Raw genomic sequence first — 10214 nt, forward strand, 5'->3', positions numbered from 1 at the left:
GCCCTTAGAATTTGGGTGCAAATAAATAGGGAAATAATATTATCAGGCGTAGAATTGGAGATTTTAGAGTGACAGACTAAAATCCCCAATTCGGTCCTATCGTTTGGGTGCTGATGTGTAGATGTTAGCCCTCAGGTGAGGGGAACGTGGGAGCTCCGAAGTGAGAGCCGGTATCCTCCCAGCCTAGCCGCAGAATCAGTAACCAAGCATAGGATTAGTCAATGTTCTTTATGCCTGGACTAAAGGGAAAGAATATGTATGCTCCTATTTGGCACAATATAATTTGAACTAATTCATTTTGTCCATTTCACTATAATTTCTTGACAAGGAGAATGATGTTTTCTTATATATCACAACCTTACCTTCATTAACATATTTAGTTATTTTATAGATAAAATTTTATAACTATTTCAATTGCATATTAGTGACAGATAAGCAAATTAAACTTTGTTGTTGTAATTGAAGTATTGCTTTTTATAAAATCTTAGTCCGTAGATTTAACTACTCCCTGTGGGATCGATATCTAGGACTCCATTAGAGCCATATATTACTTGAGTAATACGTATACTTGCGTTGACAAATTTGACTTTAACATTATTGAATATTATATTTATACATCTTAATCAAATTAGACACATCTATAAAGTCACGATCAAGTCTTTGGACGTCATTGCTGGAAATTAAATCTTCTAGTATTGCCATCAAATTCTTGTATTTGTCGATTTACAAAAAGTCGGTCAACCCTCTACATCAGCTGTAGGACCATCTAATTATGATTTTGTCTAACTTGAATATATTATGGAGAAATTAATGATTCAAGATCAGATCTTATAGCAATGCAGAACTCAATAGGTAGTATCGAAGTCATAAATGCCTATAATGATGAATATAAGCTGAAAAGAGTCCAGCACGATATTACATATGAAGAGGCGATGATTAGATTTTTAAAGGGCGATCATACAATAGAGTTTTCTACATGCCCCAGCTTCATGCCTTATGTGCATGAAGAAGAAGAAGAAGAAGAAGAAGAAGAAGAAGAAGAGGAAGAAGAGGAAGAAGAGGAAGAGGAGGATGATAAAGAGTAAAATTTTATTTACGTTTTGTTTGTTTTTATGTGTTGTTATTTGTTTTGTTTTATTGTTGATTGTATAGATTGTATATGTGGAACATTTATGTGTTTAATTTGAGGATCTATTAAATTGGTGCATGTAATAGTAAATTGTAGACTTTTATTTTTCAGCATTTTTGGCATTATTCTAAGTATCTTTGTTATGACAAATTACAATTCTTCTTGAAATGAATGAAGATTCAAAACTCTTAGACTTAATTACTACATGTTCTTATACTTTTATTTTTAACCTAAGTTATTAAAAAATTTTCCTAAGTTATTCTATTATATTATTAAAACAAATTATAGAAGTTTATAAGTTAATCTCTGTCATAAGTCATATTTTTATGTAATAAAAGAGTAACTTGAGGACAAGTAACATTTAAGTTTGGGGGATTTTGATACACCAATATAATACACTATTTTATGTATATATTTTATGCTTATTTGGTGAAATTTCCCTTTAAAGAAGGGTATTTTCATATTTTTGTTTCAGGTATATCAATTTTAGGCATTTGGAGCAAAAAGTAGCACAAAGAATAAAATTTGGAACCAAAATGGAGATTTTCGTCATTCTGGCACTAGAGGCACCATTTTTCCGAGAGCTGGCACTAGAAGAGCTAGAAACTGGTGCTAGAGGCACCATTTTACAAAAAAATAGCGCTAGAGGCGATAGAAGTGCTAGAATCTAGAAAACAGCACGAACTTCATTAGGCTAACACAAGAGGCGCAGACTGGCGCTAGAAGCGCTAAAGATGAATTAAGATGGAGTAAGCCTACTCGTGACTATTTTTAGCAGTTTTTGAAGGCTCTAAATATTTCAAACGTCCCATGGAGTGGTTCAATGCAACTAGACACTTTGGAAGGCTCTTTAATGAAGAGATATGTCTCTTGGATAAAAAATTTTATCTCTTGGTGCAAAAATGTGCGAATTATGGGGGAAAAATTGGAGGGAATTTTGAATTCCTTTTTGGGCCCTAATTAAAAAGGAGAGAAGTCTAGAGAAGAGAGGGGGTGTGAGATAGAGAGAAAGGTTTTGGCGTGAGAGATAAGAGAGGATTTTCTTCTAGGGTTGTAAGAGGAGAGGGAAGGTGAGAGATTTCTTCTTCATTACACTTCTAAGAGAGAATTGAGTGTGATTGTAAAAAGAGAAAGTTCTTAAAGGGAACTTCTAAGGATTTTCTAGAAAGAAGTATGAGATAGGTTGTGTTCTTTTCTTTCATTATTTTGTAAGCTTATTTTTATATATGAAATCCGTGTCTTGTCTTTTCCTTCTCATGAATTCTGAGTAGTCTTCTTTATCTTTCTCCTTTGTGAAGAATTACGTTTTGTGAAGAATTACTTTTGTTTTGTAAGGTTTTAAATATCAATAAATTGTGATAATTTGAACTCTGATCTTCCTTTATTTTTCAATCTGGCCAATTGAATGGTTAAAACTTGTTGAGAAAAATACAATTCAAAAGGGTCATGCTTTCTACAATAAGGTAAGAGTCATATTAAATTTCATGAGTGAGATTGCAAAAAAATAGAGAAATATACTTTGTTGGGCGCAGAATTGAAGATTTTAAGGTGACAAATTAAATTTTCCAATTTGGTCCAGTTGCTTGGAAACTAAAGCAAGATTGTTAGCCCTCAAGCTAGGGAGAAGTGAGAGCTCTAGGGTGAGAGCCAGTATTCTCTCAACTTAATCACAGATTTAGGGACCAAACTCTGGATTGGGCAATGTTCTTTATGCACTCTCAGAGGGTATAGAACAAGATTACTTCTATTTGCCACAATACATTTTTATATGTATTTTAAAATAATTTTAATTTCTTCACATTTCATAGACTCATTGTAAAGGGGAAGAATACTTTCTTAAATTTGAACTCTTTAATTCAAAACTGTGTTTAGACTTTATAAGTTTACTTTTGAGTTTGAGCAATTAGTTTAGTTAACTTAGTTCTTTCAACTGCATTTCCTTTAACGCACATTAAATTTACTTTAGATTTGTCTTGCCTACTTAAGTTTTATAGTTTGAATAATGTGTTTGATGTTATAACCATAAGAATTTCCAACTCCATGTGAGATCAATACTTAGGACTCCATTATAGCATTTTATTTCTTGAGCAATACATATACTTGAATTATTATTACGAGTTTGGTAGCTTAGAGATTTTAAAAGATAAAATTATTTATACTGAATTTATTTTTATTAGATTTGAACTACATATTTACTATTAGTGCTAGTCGACCGCCCGCATCAGCTATTTGATCATGGTTAAAATAATGCTCTGATATGATTAAACTAGTTTTGAAGAATTAAATAAGATAATAGATGCAAATTTATTTGAATATATTTGAACAATAATTGATTATGGTTTAAACATATTTTGAAGATGAATTTTATTATAATTTGAAATAGGGTCAAGACAATTATTATAAGAAGGCTCAGAAAATAAAACTTGATTTGACATCTAAAATTTTGTAGGAGCTCCATCAAAATGATCTAATTTATAAAACACAATATGGATTAAAAAAATAATACCCATATTTGTAGAAGTTACATTTGAAAGGAGAGAAGATGAAATTCATCATCATTGTTGTTTTATCATCTCGAGTGATGAAATATTGAAGTATGTAAAGTTTAAGAATGAAAGAGAGGGGGCTATGTTTGAAAGAGCTGACATTTTTTTCTATAGCAATGACATAAGGAATTTAGGGTATGCTTATTAGAAAAAAATTTAAGACATATTTCTCTAATAAATGAAATAATAATATTGAACCCTAGATTTGTCTGTAAATCATACCATAGAATATAGCTTAAATAAGGAGAGAGATATTTGAGCATTCTTAGAATACAATATTTTTTTTAGGTTTCCAACCTATTCTACAAATAGTGCTCCATTATTTATATGAGAAGAATTATTATAAAATTAAAATTATACCCCTAGTTTTATGGATTCAACTAGAGATGGTTAACCAGAGAGGGCCGATTAGAGATGGTCGAGTGGAGAGGACCAACTTAAGAGAGTCGACTAATGATCAACTAGAGAAGGCTGACTGATGAGGGCCAACTGAAAAACAACTTGAGAGGTCCGAGCGGCCAACTGGAGAGGGCCGACTGGCGAACTAGAGAGGGACAAATAACGACAAACTAGAGAGAGAAGACTGATGTGGGTCGACTAGAGAGAGTCGAGTGGAGTTGCCCTTATTCAATTGGTTTTCCAGACAATCTTATTGCTTTGAACTATGAAGTAGGATTTCAATCATAACATATTTCTTCAATCATTGTTATTATGAAGCATGTAATGTAAGCGAGTAAATATGAGTTCATGGGCTGGATTTAGATTTGGCCTTAATTTGAAACCCAATTTCGCATAAACCTAACCATTCCGTTTACTAAACGAGTTGAAGAATGATGCATAAATCCAACTTACCTACCAAACAGCTAATCTAAAAAATAGGTCAAATAACACGTTTAACATATTTTTAAACATATATAAATGAAAAAAAAATACAAATTGGACAAATAAATATATGATTGACAACGTCTTAAACTCTTATTAAATGGTAAATATGAATTGATAAGAAAATATACAAGTTGAGGAGTCTACTTGAATCCAACTCAAGAAATTAAATGAATCAAAATTTTTAAATCAAATCCAACTTAAGATGATGAAAAAATATTACATTAGGAATCCGCACGTAGAGTTACGTGCAGAGTCCAATGAAATTATGCCGTAGAGGTGATCGACCCGGTAACACAAGCGAATATTCCCCTCGTGTTATTCTGTATTATTCAAGTGTTATTGTATGTTATTCAGGTGTTATTGTGTTTTGAGAATTTCACAGCGTTATAATAACACAATAACACATGAATAACACATGAATAACACACAATAATACCTGAATAACATACAATAACACCTGAATAATATGGAATAATACGAGAGGAATATTTCCTTGTGTTATTAGGCCGATCACCTCCACGACGTAATTTCATTAGACTCCGCATGAGTTATGCGGAGTCCTGATGTAATATTTTTTATAAGATGATTTGAACTGCATGAAGCTCAAATTTTTAAGCCGTGTAGGATTATTATGGTCAGTCATTTATTCTATTGACTAAAAATAATAACACATTTTCTATTCATGAGAGCTTATATTTTATTGTCGAGTTAATGCATGCAGCAAAGACTATCCAACAACACGTGACATTTCAAAATTTCCTGAAGAAATGGGCCCCCGACCTAGAAGTCCTTCATTAATGAGCGCGATGGCCGTGCCGATATTTGAATATGGTTGCAGTTCCCGTTTCCGTTGGTCGTCATCTCTCTCTCCGACAACTTGCGCAGCTTTTTGGCGCGCAGACTTACGCCCCTCGACCTACTCTATAATTACGAAAGTGCCGTCCGCCGGCGCTGCTTCCAATGAGAGCATCTGGCTCGGAGCAGTACTGGCAGCTGCTCCGCAGGCCCAATTAATGCCGCTTCATATGCTGACTAAATTTCGCGCAATTTTCCCGGGGTCTTCCTATACCACTTTTGCCCTCTTCTTGGCTTCATATTTGGATTAGGGTTTTGAAGTGGCTACAATTTGTTGTGTGGGCAGCGTTGAAGGATTGCTCGTTGCCAAATTGTGTTCCTGTTTTTGCTGCTTTTGTTCCTGCGCTGTTCTTGAAAATTTCTTCATGCTTTTGGGAAGAAAACTCTCCCTTTAGTTCGTGTTTCAGTGATCCAAGTGTGTTATCTATCTCTTTTAAATGATTGATGTTTTTTTTTCCTTCAATTTTGTCAGAAAAAAATGCTCTGCTGCTATCATGCTCACGTAACCTATCTTGTTCCTGGATCATTTCTGCATTGTTAATGTGGTCTGCGCTCCTTTAAATTTGTGATGTTGGATTTATTGTTATTTACCAGGCACTAAATTAATTTCTTCCTTAGTTTTTGTGTTACTGTTGCAATAAAGCATTTTGCCCTTTTATTGCTTATTATTTGTACAGTAGAGCAGAAAGTACCAAAATTTTGGACGGCATAGCTAATATGTAAATCAATACATTTTAGCTTGAATGAAATGGATGAAGGCAGGCGGCATTCTGTGGATGCTACAATTTCAAAAGCTCTAGTTACTCTCAAGAGGGTTCGGTCGCTGAGGGATCCATCGACAAATTCGATGAGCAAATTTGCTACAGCATTTGATAGTGTGAACTGGGAGGTGAATTCCAGTTCTGGTACATATGTAGATTTTGACAAATTGGATAGAAACCGACCTCGAAGCAACTCTGGGTTGGAACATATTTCAAAAGTTATAGACAAGAAAAATACTACCTCCAAAAAATCTTCAATTACTAGAATTAAAAACTCACAATCTGAACTGGCTATGGCGGTTCCTCAGTCCCTCCTGGATGGTAATAAAAAGCCATTAGAACATGTAAGGGCTACGTCGAACCAGTTGGAAGAGGAAGTAGATTCATGTAGTGAGACAAATTTAGATGTCCTAGAGGAAATTAGCAGATCAAGAGTAAAAAAGCCTGGATATGGTGGTGGCAGAAGGACAAGTAATGTGATGGACGATTTAGGTATGAGAGAGGTGGGAAGCCCTTGCTTGTCAATATGTGGCTATCATACTAACTTATCAAGTAGGAGCACTATGGGGCTTTCAAATATCGATGATGCTGTTGTTGTGAATTCAAATTATGGTGGTTGTGGAATTAGTTATTGTTGGTCTAGAACACCAAAGCGTAAGGATTCAACACTCTCTTTTGGTATTGAGGGCCAAGAGCTGCCCTTGCTATCTGCTGAACTGAAGGACAGGGCTGATGGTGACATAGCTTTAATTCCAGAGAGTGCAAAAAGCTTAAGCCAAAAGTTTCAGCCAAGGTCTTTCAATGAGTTGGTCGGACTGAACGTAGTTACTGAATCCCTCATGCATTCCATAAAAAAGGGAAGAGTTGCTCCTTTCTATCTTTTTCATGGTCCTAGAGGAACTGGTAAAACTTCTACTGCAAGGATTTTTGCTGCGGCATTAAATTGCCTATCCGTTGCGGACCATAGGCCATGTGGTTCTTGTCAGGAATGTGTCTTTTTATTCTCTGGGAGAAGTAGAGATGCCAAGGAACTATGTGCTACAAAGTTAAATCATAAAGATAGGATAAAGGCATTATTAAAGGGTGCTTCTCTTGTTCCATTTACGTCACAATTTAGAGTATTCATTATTGAGGAATGCCATTTTCTAAGAGGGGAGATATGGTCTGCCATTTTGAATAATGTTGAAGAGCTTTCAAGACATACTGTTTTTGTTATGATTACATCCAAACCTGATAGTCTTCATCACACTTCAATGTCTCTGTGTCAGAGGTACCACTTTCCAAGAATAAAGGAGGATGACATTATTTGTAGGTTGCAAAAAATTTGTATGGAAGAGGGTTTTATAATTGATGAGGATGCATTGACTTTTATTTCTAATAGAGCTAATGGTTCCCTTCAAGATGCAGAAACAATGCTTGATCAGTTAGCATTGCTTGGGAAAAAAATTACGCTATCTTTGGCTCATGAGCTTGTGGGTTTTCTATATCATTTTTGTTCACATGGGTGAATTCTCATAATTCTTTCATGTCAATATGTGCATAGATTTGCTTTATTTGCAATGTACTAAAATTAGTTTTCTTCTAATTGTTTGTTGCAGATTGGGATTACTTCAGATGAAGACTTGCTTGATTTGCTTGATCTAGCATTATCTGCTGATACTAGTAACACTGTTAGAAGGGCTAGGGATCTTATGATGTCAAGGATTGATCCTATGCAACTGATATCACAACTTGCAAATCTCATTATGGACATTCTTTCTGGAAAATGCCAATCAGAATTTACCAATTCTAGCAGAAAATTCTTAGGAAAACATGCTAGTAAGATTCATTTTTATCCTATATTTTTTTTTTGAATAAATTTAATGCTCATATAATTCAATAGCATGAACAACTATGTGCTTCGCTAGATGAATTGATTTTCTTTTCTGGTTTGGTTTTTTTTTTTTTGGTTGGATGTTGTAAACAGCTTGGCTATTATCTGCTTTAGCTTAATTTACTGGCACTCTTATATGGTTTATTAAAGCTTTGTTTAGTTCATGAATTTTTTTCTCTTGCTTTGTTGAAGCAGGATGCATTAGATTAGTATGTCATGAGTTTAGATTATATATAATCAAGGAACTCGATGCACTTTCCTTTTTAAAATCATATGTATGGTGACCCTCGTGTTATTGTTTATGAGTTTTTTATGTATAGAAGTTTTATTTTAGTTCAGTGTCTTCAATTTTCGTGTGATTCATAAGTTGTATGAGTCATGTGACTCATTTATTGCTAGCTATGTGCTTGAGCTATCGTAATCATTCCGTAGAACTGATTATAACTTTAGTTTGACCACTACCTCTATATTTGATGTCCATCTCACCAACTGATTGTCATCTTCAGTTTTCCTGAACCCCCCCCCCCCCCCACCCAAAAAATAAATATGACAAGCCATTATTATACTTGGGAAACATTTTTCTTTTATGACCCTTTTTTGATAGTTACTTCAAAACCATTTAAAAACAACAAAGAGTTTTCAAACTCCACTCAATTTCTCTTTATTCAATGAATGTTGTCTCTTTCCTACCCTACCACCTCTTGTTATTTTTTTACTACCACCACTTGGGTTACTCTCGCTCTTTTCCATAATTAGTATTCTTATATGTGTTATTTTGTGCTTTATGAGATTATTGAATTAAAATTATTATTTTTTTGAATATATTATTCCTTATCATGTGGTATTTCGCTCCAAGTGAAAGGTTTCTTTAATGTGTGGTTTATGGCCCTTAGAGAAAGAATTCCAAGCAAGAAAGTAGATCAACACCACAAAGGATTGTTTGTAGAGGTTGACTTCAGTTATCCTTGACTCCGCCACTAGTTTTGTTTGCATCTACAATTTAGATTATTCTCAAAGCTTATTATCCTGTTTATTTTCTTCTAAGGTTAGTCTTTTGCTGTTTGACATAGCTACAACAATCATCAAGGTTTCTCATTATGCTTGTTATCTTATTGGAAGGAATTTGCAGAATCATTGATGTTGTCTCCATTCTTCAGCATTTGGATTTAATATGTATTTATCTTATGATAGTTTGCAGTTATCCTGCATTGTTAGTATATTGCCTGAAATAATTGTTTGTAGAGATTTGCCTAGAACAAAAAAACAATCCTTTAACTTACAAGAGAAAGATTGTATGTAAATGAGTTTTTGGGTATATTTTTTTCGTTGTCTTCTTTCCAATCTTATCTACCTGTCAATAATTGAATCTTTTTCTTGCATGTGGCATCCTAAAAGGCCAAAGTCAACTAGCATGATTGGTTTAGTTTTAATCAAATGGGCTTTAGTTGTAAAATTGCTCGGGGACTCGATCAATAACACGAAACATGATTCATTTGACTTGAGCTTGCTTCAATGACTCGATCACATCACTGTTTGGCTCAATGATGATTGACTCGTCTGAAACAACAATTAGAAAGGACTTACAACAACAACAACAACAAAGCCTTAATCCCACTACGTGGGGTCGGCTACATGAATCCTTTTTCTCCATTGCGTCCTATTTAGTGTCATATTTTCATTTAGTTCTAGTAAATTAAGATCATTTTTAATACAATAAGCCCAAGTCTTCCTAGGTCTACCTCTGCCTTTCTTAACACAAGTCGAATTTAAAACATCTACTCTCCTAATCGGATCATCTAATGGTCGACGTTTAATATGACCAAACCATCTAAGACGACTTTCTCTAATTTTGTCTGTCACAGGAGCTACACCAACCCTATCACGAATATATTCATTCCGCATTTTGTCTCTAAGTGTAAAGCCACTCATCCACCTAATCATTCTCATCTCGGCAACACTTAACTTATTATTATGCTTCTCTTTTAAAGGCCAACATTCAGCGCCATAGAGCATTGCAGGTCTCACCACCATCTTATAAAATTTTCCTTTCAGTCTTAGCCGTACTTTTCTATCACACAAAAGGCCCGAAGCATTCCTCCACTTCAACCAACCAACTTGAATTCTACTATTAACATCCCCATCTATATCACCATCGCTTTGAACAA

At 34.3% G+C, this 10214-nt stretch overlaps 1 protein-coding gene across 5 annotated transcripts in view; it reads left to right on the forward strand.

Moving 5' to 3' along the window:
• Positions 1–5298: 5298 nt before the first annotated feature.
• Positions 5299–10214, forward strand: part of LOC110019734 (protein STICHEL-like 2) — a 56206-nt gene continuing 51290 nt past the window's right edge. Inside the window, exons 1-3 of one of the 5 annotated variants that reach the window (XM_020717528.1) lie at positions 5299–5960; positions 6093–7648; positions 7775–7994. In XM_020717528.1, coding sequence (XP_020573187.1) covers positions 6164–7648; positions 7775–7994 — 1705 coding nt within the window. In that variant the 5' untranslated portion in view covers positions 5299–5960; positions 6093–6163. The remainder of the gene's footprint in view (positions 5961–6092; positions 7649–7774; positions 7995–10214) is intronic. The other 4 variants (XM_020717529.1, XM_020717531.1, XM_020717532.1 and 1 more) reach the window with 4 other exon arrangements.

This window comes from Phalaenopsis equestris, unplaced genomic scaffold (genome assembly GCF_001263595.1).
Source record: "Phalaenopsis equestris unplaced genomic scaffold, ASM126359v1 Scaffold000075, whole genome shotgun sequence".
In the NCBI taxonomy this organism is placed as follows: domain Eukaryota; kingdom Viridiplantae; phylum Streptophyta; class Magnoliopsida; order Asparagales; family Orchidaceae; genus Phalaenopsis; species Phalaenopsis equestris.